This window comes from Acinonyx jubatus, chromosome B2 (genome assembly GCF_027475565.1).
Source record: "Acinonyx jubatus isolate Ajub_Pintada_27869175 chromosome B2, VMU_Ajub_asm_v1.0, whole genome shotgun sequence".
NCBI lineage: Eukaryota > Metazoa > Chordata > Mammalia > Carnivora > Felidae > Acinonyx > Acinonyx jubatus.
The window spans coordinates 44,560,423-44,577,817 of NC_069385.1; the positions used below are offsets into that span (position 1 = coordinate 44,560,423).

The 17,395-nt window shown below is 39.5% G+C and overlaps 1 protein-coding gene across 4 annotated transcripts in view; it reads left to right on the top strand.

Moving 5' to 3' along the window:
* The first annotated feature begins 5,201 nt into the window (after window positions 1–5,201).
* The window catches only part of CEP85L (centrosomal protein 85 like), a 169,039-nt gene continuing 156,845 nt past the window's right edge, over window positions 5,202–17,395 (top strand). For all 4 annotated transcript variants that reach the window (XR_008298373.1, XM_053222328.1, XM_027057011.2 and 1 more), the window contains exon 1: window positions 5,202–5,425. Coding sequence is in view for 3 of the 4 variants with exons in the window: in XM_053222328.1 (XP_053078303.1) it covers window positions 5,353–5,425 (73 nt within the window). In the remaining variant the exon portion in view is untranslated. The remainder of the gene's footprint in view (window positions 5,426–17,395) is intronic.

Below are 17,395 nucleotides of genomic sequence, written 5' to 3' on the forward strand. Positions count from 1 at the left end.
CCCCATCTTTCCACCCTTCACTCCCTTATTGTCATTGTATTTGCTTTGCGATTTCATGGGAATCTTCCACTGCCTTATTCCTTCAACCTTCTGTCAATGTTTCAGCTGTCTCTTGATTTCACTGTTTTCCCCAGATAGGATAGACCCAGATTCCCATCACTTCACTCATTCTCCAGCCAGTATCCTTGAATTTTTTGCCCCCTTTCCGTAAGTGCCCACATCACAAAATCCTGTTATACTATCTGCCTTCTTTATTCCTATACTCAAACTGCTGGGTGCAGCTAAAGAAAACCATACAACACCACAGATTAATGTCACACGGTTTCCAATCTTAGCTGAACCCTAAACATTATACAGAAATCCTATAATTAGGCACTTCCTTCTCACATGGCATCTGAAGAAAAATCTTATAATTTGTTTTGCAACATATTAAAGAGCATGATGGGAAAAGCATGGGCTTTGGGATCATACGGATTAGATCTGAATCCTAGCTCTTTACTGCCTGTATGACCTTACTTCTCTGGGTCTTTTTCTCCCAATCTTTAAAATGGAGCTAATATTGACTATTAATGACAGGTTGTTTTATTCATTTATTTAAAAAATTTTAATTCCAGTGTAATTAACATACAGTATTATATTAGTTTCAGGTGTACAATATTATGACTCAGCAATTCTATGCATTACTCAGTGTTCATTGTCATAAGTGTACTCTTAATCGCTTTCATCTATTTCACCCATCCCCCACCAACCTCCCCTCTGGTAACCACCAGTTTGTTCTCTATATTAAGTGTCAGTTTTTGGTCTGTCTCTTTTATCTTTTGTTCATCTTTAAAAAAAATTATTTTTTATTTTTGTTTTGATGGCAGATGGTTGTGAGGATTACATAAAACATTTAACTGGTTTAGTAAGAGGTCTCAAATCACTTAAATATATATATTCTAAAGTCCCACTACTGTTAGCAACTGTACTTTATTGAAAACCCGCATTTCCACTGAATCTCTCTCAATCCAATCCATAATGTTTTGGCCGCTTTAAGTTATTAAAACAGTCCTCTTCTCCACTAGTGCAGGTTAGATGGGAGACTCTGTGTGTGTGTGTGTGTGTGTGTGTGTGTGTGTGTGTGTGTGTTTAGTGAAGGCATGAGCTGCTTTCTTGGACTGCACACTTTACTCCATGCACTTACCTTTCTGATGTCTAAACAGGAAGACAGGGAAGAACTTGTCTTTTTATACATTGTCAAAGTTGCTGTCCTCCTTCACTGTAAATGACCTTGTATCTTTACACATGTATGAAGTGCCATCCACAAATATGTCAGTCCTAAGCAGTTTCAGTAAACATTGATGGTACCGTGGAACACTTAAATTTGTCTTTTGTTTAAATTCCATCCCTCTCAGCCTTGCCTCCCACTCAAAGGACTGCTCCATGGTTTAGTGGTCCATTTCTTACCTACTTTCTCATTGGCCATTGCAGCCCAACTTTGGAGCCAAAGATACAGGTGGGATTCATTTTCTGTATCTCCCAGGAATCATGGAGTTGAGATTAGGTATCCCTACCTTCTTGGCCTGGCCACATCACAGATGAGGAAAGTGAGGTACAGACAGATTGTCTTCTGTTTACAGACCTTTATGTCTTCTGTTTACCTTTCTATAGTTGAATGTATCTCTGCTAGGACTATAAATAAGATTTTCCAAATCCATTGTTAAAAGAACGAGTTTCTTAGTTTTCTTTTTTTCATTATTATAAATGATTATTTGAGATTACAACCACCCATAATAAATTCAGTAACTTGTCATTTTTGTGACCTGGAAGAGGTTATATATCACGGTCCTTGTAACACTCTTGGTACACCAGAATTATCTGTTCCTTGGAATTTTTTAGTCTTCATCCACAAATCTGTCCCTCTAAAGTGGCAGTTGTTCTTTAGGAGCTATTTAAATTGTTATCGGATGGTTTAATTTTTCTATATTTTGTTGGTTTTGATATTTTATGTTTCTATAAACATTAACTTCTCTTGAAGTTTCCTCATGCACAAGATAGATTGTCTTCTCATTTTAAAATATCAGTTTTATCCTTTGTTACATCACTCTTCAATTCTCTGGTTGTTGTTTGCCCAATATGATGAATTGATGTGAGAAAAATACATATAATATAATTTAACTTAATCAGATCAGAGATTCATATCCAAATAATATTTTTAAAGTTTATTTATTTTGAGAGAGAGAGAGAGAGAGCAGGGGAGGGTCAGAAAGAGAGGGAGAGAGAATCCCAAGCAGGGTGTGTCCTCTCTGCACAGAGCCTGACAGGTGGTGGCTTGATCTCATAAACCATGAAATCACGACCTGAGTTGAAATCAAGAGTTGAATGCTTAACTGACTGAGCTACCCAGGCGCTCTTCCAAAAGATTTACAAATGCAACATTTATTTTTGTTTTTAAATAATGTCTTTTTTTTGAATATAGTATTTCATTTTATTTATTTTTTAAAATTTTATTTTTAAAAATCATCTCTACACCCAACATGGGGCTTGAACTCAGAACCTCGAGGTCGAGAGTCACGTGCCCCACCAACCGAGCCAGCCAGGTGCTCCTTGAATACAATATTTTAAATGAAAAGTTTAATATAGTTTGATATTAAATATGGTGTTGTTTTGTACTATTTTACTCTTTTGTGATCTGGTTTATATTTTTTAAAAGTCACCTCCCAAGATATTAAGTATCTAAATTTCACCTAAGCACGTGTATTTGTATACACACACACAAACATACACGGTCACTGTTTTCATCATTTGCTTTTATTATCTCTGCTTACAAGAACAATTACTGAAATACTTAAGTTCAGGAATACTTAAGTTCAGTCTTTGCTTATAAGATTTTCCTTATAGTTTTTTTTTCATACTATCATAACAAACCAAAAATATGCCAGTTTACCACATCAGGCTTGGTAATGGTTAAGTAGTTCTTAGGCTTTCAAACCTTTGCTATGATAAATTTTAATCATTTGGAGAAACATGGATACTGTTTCTCCTATATGGATATAGGGGAATCTGAGTTCAGATTCTGAGAATACTCACAATCTATATGATTAAAAAAATGGTTGGTTACAGTTTACTTCACATACAGAATATTCTCACTTAGTATTTAGGTTATTTTAATTGCATTAGATCTGTATCCTTTCAAGTTTAATTAGTAGGAACACAAAATTTTTTATCTTTGGTGCCAACTGCCAAAGTAACATGTTTTTACTATTTCCTCTTACTCTGTAATAGGCATTTAAAATATTTTATAGGCTCAGCTTCAGATGTTCTTTTGCATGTGTAGTGGCACACCCTTCACATTGGTAAAAAACATGTAGAAAACTTGAGCAAGTGATTTTTTTTTCCCTAAAATACTACTTAGAATTGAATGCAAGTTGGCAGTTTTTGGAATAACAAACATATTTTAAACTCACAAAAGACCAAGATTTATCTGTAATTCATACATTTCTTAGAACTGTATTAAAAAAAGTTTGGTGTTTAACAAATACTGTACCTAATATGAGACTATGGTAACTATAAATCATGAAAAAAAGGACACTGTGATATAGCGCTGTAGCTTCCGATAATTCTTTTTGGAATTTATTATCATTAATTGTTAGGCTTCATTCTGAACCTCAACTGTTCAAGTTCCTAAACTTGAATGCCTAAACTATTCAAATGAGCTCATGCACATTTAAATCAGGAAAAGTAGCCAATCATATCCTTCTTTCATATTTCTGTCACTTTCTATCCTCAGAACAAAGTGACTCTTGGGCCGCCTACTCATGATTTGGAGAAATAGTGGAACTCTACTGGAGGGAGACGAAATGTAAAACTGCAATGAAATAAAGTACAACACAGATGTAGTAAGTAATAAACTACACAAGTAAATGTAATTTAACCTCTAAAAGTTTTAAGCAGTATTTCCCAACTCAAAAGTCTTTAAGTAGAAATAAGAGGCCTTTATTACTAACAAGCTTCTAAAACAAACAAAGTCATCACTGGACTCAAAGTCTTGTTAAGGGTAGGGACTTCCTTTTCAGTTTGTCTCTGATTTACGAGCCAGGGGTAGAACCCGCTTTCTTCTACAGTGCTCTACCAATACTTATTAAATGAACTGTTTTGTATCTAAATATTGGAAGGATCCTAATATTGCCAATGAAAAGTAAGATATAAGAAAAGGTTGGTGGACCCTTTTATGCTTCCTTCCAGAATACTTACTTGCTCCTGTACTCCAGGTTTAGGGTGGGAACTGACCAAATGTAGGAAGAACAAGAAGGTGTAGGGTGTAAGGAAGTTACTCCCATTACAGACTTTGGTACCATTTTGATTCCTCTCTGGTTGCTTATCTGAATTCCTGGGCTACTAGATTAAAATTTACAGCTCTTCTCTGAACCCTCTGGTCTTTTTCCTTTCTGCTTTTTCCTGTGCACATTCTTGTATAGTAGGTATTTTGCTTCCCTCTCCCCCCTGACCCCCCCCCTCCCCGCCACTGAATTTACGAGTTCAGGAAAACGACTTCTTTTCTGTCCCACAAAGCGATTTATAAACGATGTTTCTGGAATGTATGATGACTTTAATCCCTATCCCAAATAAGACTGGCAGTCCCTCAACCCCTCTCAAGAGAGCCTCTTAGCTCCAGTAGTTATGCAGCGAAGACAGGTCTTCCTGTTCTTTTCCAGAGAGGTGCCCCGGAGGGCTTGAGGGATTACCCAAGCGAGGGCGGTACCGAAAGATACCGCTCCGGGCCACATTCTATTCATCCTCTTTTCTCGTCTGACCAAGCGCAAGGGCGGGGAGGGAGGGATGCAGCTGGTGCTTCGAGTCTATCCACAGTCGCGGACTAAGCGAACCGGCGTAAGGGTACCCAGCGGCACCGGCCCGCAGTTCCCGCCCCGCGCCGCGCACGCATTATGTAAGCGCCCGAGGCCCCGCCCCTGGCAGGCCCCGCCCCCACCCTGCCCGGCTCCGGCTCCGGCTCTGCCGGCGGAGGGGGCGGAGAGAAGCCGCAGCTGCAACTTCGCCTGGTGGCTCTGATCCTAGCCTGGGCTCAGCCGGGGATCCAGCCGTCGTCACTGCGGAGCCGCCCGCTTCCTCGGCCCGGGCCTCAGCGCAGCGGGCTCGGCCATGGCAGCCGCCGCCGCCGGCGCCGCGGCGAATCTGGCCCCTGCGCTCGCCGCCCGTCGCTGAGCAGCCGTTAACCAGACCTCCCGCCCGCCCTCCTTCTGGTGCCTCCGCGGCCCCAGGTTCCGCACAAGTTTCCGCCGCCGAAAAAGCAGGAGGCGAAGGCGGGGGAGGACGGACTAGGGGAGTCGTACGCCCCCGGCCCTCCCGCCCGCTATGTGGGGGCGCTTCCTGGCCCCGGAGGCCGGCGGCCGGGACAGCCCCGGCGGAGCCCGCAGTCTCCCGGCGGGTAAGTAACGGGACAGTCCCTCCCCCGCGGCTGGTGTGGGGGTCGCGGCCGACCGCGACGCCTCGGGACCCTGCCGCCGTTCCCTTCCCTTCTCAGGCCTGCCTCCCCCCCCGCCCCAGGCCGCCTCCCCGACGCCGCCGCGCGCCCACCCGCCCCGTTTCCTCCCGGCTGCCGACACCCCGGCACCGCGGGCTGACATCTGGCGGGCCGCGTCCCCGGTCCCGTCCGCCCCTGCATCGCGCGGCCGGGCGTCCATCCCGCTCCTCCCCGGGCCGCAGCCCCGGCGCCCCAACTTCAAGCTCGCCAGGGCCTCCTCTGGTTGCGCTTTGTTGTCCGGCCTCCTCCCTTTTCCCTCGTGGGGTGTGTGGTCGACGTGGATAACGGGGCTCACGGGGACCCGAGCGGGAAGGTCGCTGCGACCGTGCTGCGGCGGCGGCTTGGGGCGCGCCTGGGAGGGCCGGGGTCTGCTGCGCCCACGCCCGCAGCTGCTACTTGGGGCGTTTTGGGGCGGGAGGAGGTTGCTGGTGATGCCATCTCCTCCATAAGTGATCCCCGAGGGGACTTCAGCCCCTCAGTGAAACCTGGTCACCTCCCCGCAGCTCTCTCTGGCGTCAGGGGAGGACATGTCCTGCATGAGCCAATCGATCTCTGAGCGGCGGGGGTGTTAATGCGTTTGCCTCTCCCTGGCCCCTTCAGGGAAAATTTGGAGATTGCCGCGTTCACTGTGTGAAGGGAGCGGTTTGTGTCGGACAGCCATTTCATGCCTGCATCGCTCAGAAGTTGTCTGGGAGCCACCAGATTGGGATAAATCCTCCCCTAATTTGGGATGAAAAAGATAAGGCTTAAAGAAAAAAAAAAGACTTGGGTTGCCTGTGACAAGTTGTCTGACCCTAACGATTCCCCAAGACACTTTAATTGGATCTTGAACCCTTTGAGAAGCTGAAAGTTATATAGGCCTTTTATCCAGAAAAAAATTGCCGTATGTACAGACGTAAAATTTTTTCCTCCAATTTTAGGTGGTTCTCGAACTCCTAAGTAACCTTGTTCCACAAAATGTTTTGAGTTCCACTTGTAACTGACATTTTTGTATACATTTTTAAAGCTATTTGCAAAACAAAAACCGTAGAAGCAGCATATGGAAGTGAGAATTTTTTTTTCTGGTAGCATTTTCTGCTCTTTAAAGTATACCAGGCACAGTTGCTATTAAAATTTCAAATAATGTAATTCTATGATAGTTTAGAAATTTGTGATGTGTTTTTCTTTTTTAGACATATAATGTTACTAGTTATTGGGGGACTGTAATTGACAAGTAGGAATTGTATATATACTTAAGGTGTCCAACTTGATGTTTTGATGTATGTATATGTATGCATTGTGAAATGATTTCCACAATCAAGCTATCTAACATATTCATCACCTCATAGAGTTACAATATTTGTGTGTGTGTGGTGAGAACACTTAAGATTTATCCTCTTAGCAAATCTCAAGCATATTGCACGGTATCAAGTGTAGTCACCATACTGTACTTTATTCGAGACATATGTAAATTTTTAAATCCAGAGTTAAATTTAAAATCATTCTCTTAAATTTGGTTCTGCAACACTTGTAGCAATAATGGAACTTAATGTAGGCATGGATTTAGTTAAAAAAATGTAAGCGGGAATTATCTTCTCTAAGATGTATACTATTTATCCTAATATGGGGAGAGTGCAGTTGAGAGGTTTCCGATGCTTACTGACTACTAGAAATACTACAGTCACAGTTAACTTCAGTAAGCGAGAAGACAACTTCATTATCCCTAGGGATTGGAGGGAGTGGTTTCAATTTATCTGTACCTGTCAAGAGCCATCTGTAGTGTCTTTGTAACCTAACCTCTTGAAAGAGATTTGTAATAATAACATGTTTGGAGATATAATGTCACCCAAGCATTGTATCCATTTTTCCATTGTTTTCCATGAGGAAGAAAACCTCATAGTGAGCAGAAGTTAAGCAACTGAAGGAAGGACTTTGAGGTTGTATTGCAGGCCCTAGACCTTTGCTGTAACAAAGAATATAGTGGAAGGAGATAATTTATAAACAGTACCCAGGTTGAAGGAATTTGGACAGGATATCTTTACAAAGCATATATTTTATCATATTTTGACAGTGATAAGCCATTGGTAAGTCAGGACATGCCTTTCCAATAAATTTTTTTTTCAGCGATATGCCGAGAGTGAATTACTTTTACAGTAATAGTGATGTACTTTTTGCTATGCTTCTTTATTCTTTTTTTTAAAAAAATGTTTTTTAATGTTCATCTATTTTCGAGAGAGAGGGAAAGAGAGCAGGGGAGGGGCAGAAGGAGAGGGAGACACAGAATCTGAAGCAGGCAACAGGCTCTGAGCTGTCAGCACAGAGCCCAACGTGGGGCTCAACCCATGAACCGTGAGATCATGACCTGAGCTGGTCAGACACTTAACTGCCTGAGCCACCCCGGTGCCCCAATGCTTTATTCTTGAGCAAATAAGTATTTAAAATTATTTTTTAGTTAATTTTATAAAGTTATACCTTAGATGAAAAACTTACATGTAGTTTCTTTTACAAACGAACAGATGGTGAAGGTCAAGATAATGACCTCTGAGATGCTTTATGCAGGAATTTCTTTTCCTTTCTGAGAATTTGAAGAAAATTTATATTTTTGAAATAATGTTCAGTATATCTTTTGACCAACTTGAGCAATTTTAGAATTTTGTGAAAACAAAGAGTTGTTTTCTGATTGTATTTGTCAGCAATCATTTTATTCCTGAAGGCCAATACGCAACCAGGGATAAGTAAATAATTTCTGGTATTGAAATGAGTTTACTACTTCATTATGTGGGTTAATTCTAGGTATCCTAAAACTGATTTGTTTATAGAAATATGTAACTGGACTAAAGAGAAAATCAGTGGTAATGTAGAATCAGCTGAAAATATTGAAGGTAACATTTTTTTTAAGGTAATGGTAGTAAAATCAAATAGGAACAATAACAAGTGTGGTTTGGAGAATACTGAACTTTTGACCTTTGCTTTGGGATTTAATTTTGTTTTGGTACCTACAGTTTTTCAGCTTTATAGAGTAAACGTTTATAAATGTAAATAATATGAACATGTTCATATATTTCCATACAAAGAACACCCCCCTTTCCCCCTTTTGTGTTGGCAAGTATGGTTAGATGGCTACTTTTATTTTGAGAGAAAGCACAAGTTGGGGAGGGGGTGGGGGGAGAGAATCCCAAGCAGGCTACACACTGTCTGTGGAGACTCTGATGCCAGGCTTAGACTCCCCGTGAGATCATGACCTGAGCCGAAGTTGGACGCTTAACTGAGCCACCCAGTTGCCTGTTGAAAGCTAATTTTAAATAGAAGAAGTGATATGTCTTTATGTATTTGATTGAATGCATTTGAGAATACCTTGCTGTTCAAAATGTATAATCAGAGGGAGAGGGAAAGGGAGAGAGACTCTTAAGCAGGCTCCGTGCCCTTCCTGGAGCCCAAAGCAGGGCTCCATCTCACAACAGGAAGATCATGGCCTGAGCCTAAATTAAGTCTGACACTTAACCAACTAAGCCATCCAGGTGCCCCTTTCTTTCCTTTATGTTTTAAAAATCTAGTATGATATAGTGGTATTTTGAGTACTTTTGCCTAGTTATACCGAATTTGATTCATTTTATAAATTATACTTTAAAAATATTAATATATTCAACCCTTACAACATTTGGGGGCAGGATATGATAGTTTTAAAGTATGCTAAAATATGAAAACATGAGATCTGGAGAAATGTCAGTGCCTTGAGCTTGAAATCTTCTTCCTAGTTGATGCATTGCCATAAGGTGTTTAGTGATGTCATAATGATAGTAGTGATAACTGGTATGCTTACACCAGATACTGAGGTATTGTTCTGTGGTTCTGAATTAGATGGATCTAAAAGTACTGTGGTAACAATGAAACGTAACTCTTTTGCCTGAACTCATTTGGACATGTTCTATTATAATAGGCTTTGGGGGGTGAGGGGCGAATCTTAATTTTAGTAATGACTGTGGTGAAATGAACTTGATTAGTAATTGGAACTTGATCATTTCTTGGCTTGAATGGAGCTGGTAAATTAATCTGAGGCCAGGGAATAAATGGTGAGTTGACAACCACTATTGTCATGTTGTGAATATTTTTGCATGTTGAGAACAGAAAAATTTTAGAGTCATGATTTTTCTGACTGGATGAAATGTTTGTATGCATATTCTGAGAAAATGGTGATGACGTGAAGAGTCCTAGATAGTATTTTACTGAGTGATGGCTTAATTAGTGGGAACTAATGTGTAAAATGTGCATTAAAAAATGAAGAATGTCATCATCTAGATAACTTCCAAAGCTGCAGTGAGATACTAATTATTATTACTACCTTAAGCATGTTCATATTTTACACTGCCAAAATAATATTCTGAAAAGTAGAATTTATCATATAAAGTATTCATTTTAAGAATGGAAATGATCGGGGTGCCTGGGTGGCTCAGTCCCTTGAGCGTCTGACTTCAGCTCAGGTCATGATCACTCTGAGTTTGAGCCCCACATCAGACTGTGCTGACAGCTGGGAGCCTAGAACCTGCTTCGGATTCTGTGTCTCCCTCTCTTTCTGCCCCTCCCCCACTAACACTGTCTCTCTCCCTCTCTGTCTCTCTCTCTCTCAAAAATAAACATTAAAAATTTAAAAAAAAGAATGGAAATGGTCAACATAAAAAGAACGTCAAATAGCTTTTCATACTAATATCTTACTGCTACTTTCTATTTTTCTTTAATTATAAAAATCCATTGTTATTACCTAGTATAGTGGTTGGCACATAATACGTACTTGGCAAATGTTTGTGAGTCATTCTTTCAATAAATATTGTGTAATAGGCATTGTACTAGTCTGTAGCAATACATCACTGAACAAGAAAGATAAGGTCCCAGCTCTCAGGGAGCTTACATTCTAGTGGGGACGAAGCTGTCTGTAAGTAAACCAACAACAAGAGAGAGTTCACCTGGTAAGTACTGTGAAAACAGGGAAACTGGGTGAGATGGCAAAGGTTGAGTAGAGCTGCTTTGGATCTGCTGGCCAGGGAAGGCCTTTCTAAGGAGGTAACGTTGAGCTGAGGCCAGAATGATAAGGAGCCAGACGTGAGGGGAGGAGTGTTCAGGCACAGGGCACAGACACAGCTCCAAGGTAGAAATGAGTTTGGGGAGTCTGAAGAATATCAAGAGCCAGTGAATCTGGAGCATGGAGATCAGGAATGTGAGGTGAGGGAGCCCAGATAATGTAAGGCATTGTAGGAAGTTTGGGTTCTGTTCCGTGTGAGGGGAATCTAGATATAAAAAGGGTAGGAGAGATGACCGTTCATTTATTCATTCACTGGGGAGTGCCTACTTTGAGGCAGACACTCTTCTAGCATTGGGGAAACAGAGTAGACATTCTCTGTCCTTGGTGTTTATGGATCACTCCTGGCTGTTCTGTGGGGAAAAATTCTGGAGGGTTGGGGGAAAGAAGAGCAGTAGGGAAGCCAGTTAATAGCATACTGCAGTTAATAGGTTACGTACAATAGATGGTCTGGGATCACAGTGGTAAGATTGGATTTGGGGAGAAGAGAATGGGTTTGGAATATACTTGAGAAAGCTGGGAGGATTTACCAATGGTTTGGAGATGACAAAGGAGGGAATCAGGAGTCATAAATGATATCTTAGTTTTGGTTTCAGAAATTTTGTTTGGTGGTGCTATTTCCTGAGGTGGGGGGAAGAGAGAGGAAGGCAAATAAAAATCAAGAGTTCTTGTTTTGGCCACATGCTTTTTTAGAGGTTGCAGGCACCATGTTGAGTCAAGCTCAGTGGAGAGATGGGAGAGGTGGAGGTAGGCATTTTGAGAGATGTCTGTGTATAAATGGTGTTTAAAGGTGTTCACATGGAGCGAATATAGAGAATACAGCAGAGGATCAAGCTCTGGGGCATTTAATGTTTCCTGTCAGGGAGAGGAAGAGGAACAATCCAAAGAAACTGAGAGGGAGCAGCCGGTGAGTTAGGAATAAAACCACAGAGTGTGATATTCTAGAAGAGAGGAGGCTGAGGGGAGGAGTAATCACTAAAGTCTTGTGGTTCCAAGAGGTCATATAAAATCAGTCAGAATAGATCAGTGGCCCTGGCCAGTTTCCATGAGAGACTGTTAAAAATTTAAAAATTGGCCAGGATTAGAGATCTAATCCATTCAATTCTTTTTTTTCTTTTTTTTCTTTTTAATGTTTATTTTTGAGAGAGAGAAAGAGTGCGCCTGCAGAGGGGCAGAGAGTGGGAGACAGGAACCCGAGCTGACTTTGCACTGACAGCAGAAAACCCAACGCGGGGTGCGAACTCACAAAGCAAGAGATCTTGATCTGAGCCCGAATTTACGAACTGAGAGATTATGACCTGAGCTGAAGTCGGACACCCAACCCACTGAGACACCCAGGCGCCCCTCCACTCAATTCTTTATTGCATGGAGATTGATACATAAGTGCTAAATAAAAGCTTGAATTGCTTTCTCCTTACTACTTCTCAAGCTAGGGTGACCGATGGTCTGGGTTTGCCTGGGACGTTCAGTTTCAAGACTTGGGGAGGGGAAGTGTCTCCTGGGATGCCTTACATTGAACAGTGGCTAAACCTTGACTCAAGGACATCTCAAATAGTGTAAGTGTTCTTCCCACCAGAGTAGATTTTCTGTCAGGGGACCAGACTTTGGTATTTAGTTTTATTTCATGCTTTGGCCTGAGAATCTGCCTCAAAATAGTAACTCTCCATTTTTGTTTCTTCTGTGATAAATGGTTTTAAGACTTCATTACATGGTGCTAAAATAATTGAAGTCATTGATAAGATTTTAAATTACTTTAAAGAATGAGTTTAAGATCAGGACCTTTGTTCTATACCTATACCTTTTCTGTGTAGTAGATGTCTAGTGAATAAATTTGATTGCTTTATTGATGCTACTTTTCATTACTAAAATTCAGAGTTAGAGATGAACTGTAGTTCTTAGTTATCCTGCTGGAGAATGGGATGAAATATTTGGACTAAATTTGGTGTAAAGTTCAAAGTTTTCTACAAGGTGGTTACGTTGTAGACAGATTGTGTGTTTTTTGATTGTAAGAAATATATGTTGCCTTCCCATGACATTACAGAAGCTTTTTTGAAGCTTTCTGAGTAGTACTGAGCATTACATCTTATTTTAGGAATGATGTACTGAAAACTTTGACTAGAAATTAAGTTCTTTAATTTTGGGGAGATATGTATTAATTTTCTCAAAACTTTAATTTGAAATGTTTTAGAACTAAAGTTTTGTTTCAGTTTTGGCACTTAAATGTGTTGTGTGTGGCACTTAGGTTCCTAAGTATGAGTAAACAAAAGGCTAATTGAGAAATAATTAGCCTACTCAGCTTTCTTTGGAGGTTAATGGCTACATAAATTAAAAGTAGCATTTATTAGGTCTGACAGTTTAGGAAAATTTATTTTGATTGGGATTTTTATTTTCTCCTGGATGTTGTTGATCCTTCTAAGTTTTGGCATAATTTGCTACCATGGAGAATATTTTTTCTAGTGGTACTATGAAATAGTTACAGTGAGAGACAAAGGTGGGCCTCTGGAATACTGCTTGGTATACTTTCTCCACATTTGTAGTGGTTTTATTAAAAACTTCATTTTTTACCGGTGTGTAAACTGAAACAAAGGTTTATGAGAGATTAAATTAAATGTGGTCCTCATTCCAGATGGCTGCCAATATACTTTTTTTTGAATACAGCATTTCAAGTAACCAGAAGATAAGCTAGGACTTCCACCTGTTTACATATTGACATCAACATGCATGTAATTTTTGTCATAGGAGGAGATAGACTTGTCTGTGTTGTTTGCTGCCCTAACCCTCTTGAATTCCTTGCTTTGTATAATGAGTACTTGGCATATATTTATTGGTTTGAATTCATATTTTTGTGTGAAAGGCAAACCACTTATTTATCTGGTGTCTTCTTAATTGAGGTAATTTTAATCTCAGCCTGAACCAGTGAAAACTCTTCCTTGTTATGGTAGAATTGAGAATAAGGAAATTTCAGAATTACATTGAAGGAATGTAGTCTTATACCTTTTGCGGTAATGTGTTTAAAATTATTCATAGTAGTTAATGAACTTCCCTATTTATGTTTAAGAAAACAAAGAATACTAGTTTTTGATTACTTAAAATTCAGTTTTAATTTACATTCCCACCAACAGTGCACAAGGGTTCCCTTTTCTCCACATCCTTGCAATATTTGTTATTTCTTGTTTGATAATAGCCATTCTAATGGATGTGAGGTAGTATCTCATTATGCTTTTGATTTTCATTTTCCTAATGGTTAGTGATGTTGATGTTGACACATTTTCATGTACCTGTAGGCCATTTTTATATCTTTTTTTGGAAGAATACCTATTCAGGTCCTCAGCCCATTTAAAAAATCTGATTTGTTGTTATTGCTGTTGCTGTTGAGTTTTATGAGTTTCTTATATATTTTGGATATTAACTCCCTATCAGATACATAGTTTGGAAATACTTTTCCCCCGTTCTATATGTTGCCTTTTCATTTTGTTGATAGTTTCCTTTGCTGCATAGAAGCTTTTTAGTTTAATGTAGTTCCACTTGTTTATTTTTGCTTATGTTGCCTTTGCTTTTGGTGTCCAATCCCCCCCCCCCCCCCAAAAAACATTGTCAAGATTGATGTCAGGGAGTTTACCCTCCGTTTTCTTCTAGGAGTTTCATGGTTTTGGGTCTTGTGTTCAAGTTTTTAACCCATTTTGAGTTGATCTTTCTATATGGTATGAAGATAGGGGCTCAGTTTTATTCTTTGGCATGTGGCTGCCCAGTTTTCTCAGCATCATGTATTGAAAGAGATCATCATTTTCCCATTGTATATTCTTGGCTCCTATGTAGTAAATTAATATACCCTATATGTGTGGGCTTGTGTCTGGGCCTCTTTTTTTTTATGTTTATTTATTTATTTTTGAGAGAGAGAGAGAGTGAGTGAGCAGGGGAGGGGCAGAGAGAGAGGGAGAGAGAGAATCCAAAGCAGGCTCCATAGTCTCAGCACAGAGCCCGAAGCGGGGCTCGAACTCAAGAACTGTGAGATGATGACCTGAGCCGAAACCAGGAGTTGGACACTTAACTGACTGAGCCATCCAGGTGCCCCTAATTCTGGGCCCTTTATTTTGTTCCATTGATTTGTGTGTTTGTTTTTATGCCTGGCACTTTAGAAACAATATTTTTTCATATTTATTCAATTATCACAAAAACCCTGTAAGAGAGGTACTCTAATTTGTTTTCTCTTTTTACATGTGAAGAAACAGAAGTACAGTTTAGGTAAGTGACTTACTCAAGGTCTCACTGCTAATAAGAGGTGGAATAGAGCTTGAGTCCAGGCAGTCTGGTTTCACAGTCCATTCTTTACCACTAAGCTGCACTGTTATTTCTGTAATAAAAGAAAAAAATTAGGACTATTAGAGTCAGTTACCCTAGAGACAAACAGTACTCAGATGGACTGGAGGATGGCAATGAAGAACATAAATATTGTTATTTTAAGTGTCCTTCATTTTAGCTAGATATTCTCCAGTGTAGTTTGAGGTTTTTTTCTCAGTGTGTATGTGTGGTTACTATTAATGTGAATGCTTTTTTATGTTTTAATGTTCTTTTTAATTTTTTGTGACTTGTGTTTTTTGGCCCTAGGAGGTTGTTTTCTCATATTTATTAGGTATTTTAGCCATCATCCCCTCAAACCACTTATAATTATTATTTTGTTTAGCTGTTTCGGAAAATATTTACTGATCTTTAGGAACTTAAATGCAAACTAGCTCAAGAGATAGTTAAAAATATGGATTTTAAAATAGACAACAAGCCCCCCACCCCTATTTAATCCTTTTTCTAAAAGGAAGAATATTTTTTAGATCTAATTATAATGTTTCCAGAATTTTAATTTTATACCATGAACATTTATTTGGTACCTAGTAGTAATAATGACTTAAGTTTATTGAGACCCTGCCTGGCCCTAGAGCTCTGTGTTAGAGACTTAAAAAAAAAAAAAAAAAAAAGGTGTCTTTCACTGTTCTTAGTTTGCTGAGGGAGAAGAAAGTCCTACACAAATGGGTTAATATAATTTAGTAAATCCCGTTCTGGAATTTTGAGTGATATATTGGGAGAGCACAAAGTAGTAGTTATTGAATGCCACTGAATACCTCTTGGAGGAATCAGAAGACAGTTAGAACAGGATTCTGAACTGGGACTTTTAAAGAAGGTAGAGAAGGAAAAGAGCATGGAGTTGTTAAAGAACCTTGACTGTCTGGAGGCAGTGATTAAGTGTTGTGTGGCTAGAGAGTGTTTGTAGGGCAGCTGGCATAAGGGAGGTAGGGGTTGCAAAGGATTAGAAAATGGAGCTGTAATTGGTGAAGAAGTTTGCCAAACTTAAGTAGTTTGCAGGAAGGAACCTACAGATGTATATAAGCAAGAGAATGACAAATGTACTTCATTCTCAGAAGAGAGCTCTGGTAGTAGGGTCGAGATAGCTTGGGTGGAATTACTGGCAGCAGTCCAGCCAAAATATATGATCTGTGACGGTGGACATCTAATTCAGTTTAGTATTTTCAAAATGGACTGAACAGTTTTAGAAACTGATTACTCTTAAGTGTTTAAGGAATAGCTTTTTTGTTGTGTTCTCTGGATTTATTCCTTTTTAACTTAGTTGTATGTTGATTTCTACTGATAGTATTGGGGCAGTTGAAGGCCACTTTGTGTAAAAGTACTTTGTACTTGTTAACATTTCAGAGGTGTTAAAAGGTGAGACATGTGCATCTTATGTCATACAAGGGTAAGTGTGCTTTGATATTTTCTGTTTTGTTTTATTTTATGTAAAATGGTTGGTCTCAATCCACTGATAACCTGCATTTTGAGAAACACTGCAGTTTGTGTTCATGATTTGTATTCAGCTTTTTATGTAAAAATAAATATGCTTTGTCAGTGGTGTTATTTTTATTTTCTTCTGACTTAGAGTTGTCATTAAAAAAATTAAGTAAGAGGCACCTGGGTGGCTCAGTTGGTTGAGTTTCTGACTCTTACTTTTGGCTCAGCTTATGTTCCCAAGGTCGTGGGATCAAGCCCTGCATTTGGCTCTGTGCTGAGCGTTGGAGTCTGCTTTCGATTCCTGCCTCCCCCACCCCCGTCTCCCTCTGCCCCTCTCCTCCACTCACACGCTTTCTCTCTCTAAATTAAAAAAAAATTCAGTAAGATTGGTCGTTATTCTAAATGCAGAAAATTATAGGTATATCAACATATTGTGGAAGACTTGATACTGTATGCATTTTTGCTTCCAATTAAAAAAGTGCTTCAGAGAGAAAATGTAACAATAGGTTACCTCTTCATTTGATGCTAACCTTCTTATATTTCCAGTGTGATAAATATTAATAATTTTAAATAAGTTTTTCCCGGGCATTCAGTATTCTATTTAAAAGAATTGAAATTCATGTTACAAAATTTAAAATACCATTTCCAAAGAGAAGTTCCAGCGTACGAAGGTACTTCTGTCTTTGTTCTGGAGAAAACGGATTTTACAGTCAGTTATTCAATTGCTTTAATATGATAGGACCTAGGTAAGACTTTATTGTCAGAGATCCCTGAGCCTCATTGTAATTTTTTTTTAAAAAGTCCATAGCATGTACCTAGAAATTGAGTAGTTCCCATTTCAGTAGCAGAGTTTTACAACTATAGTGTAAGATAGTTTTCCTTATTATATCCCCTGGTAAGCATATTTCCCTTCTAGTGCTTAACTACTTTGTGCTTCTGGATTGACTTGAATAGAGACAAGACATGGCATTCTCCTCAGAATGAATGAATTCAATCTAAATTAAAGATTAGAATGTTGTTTTATTCATGACATTTGTTAATTATTTTCAGTG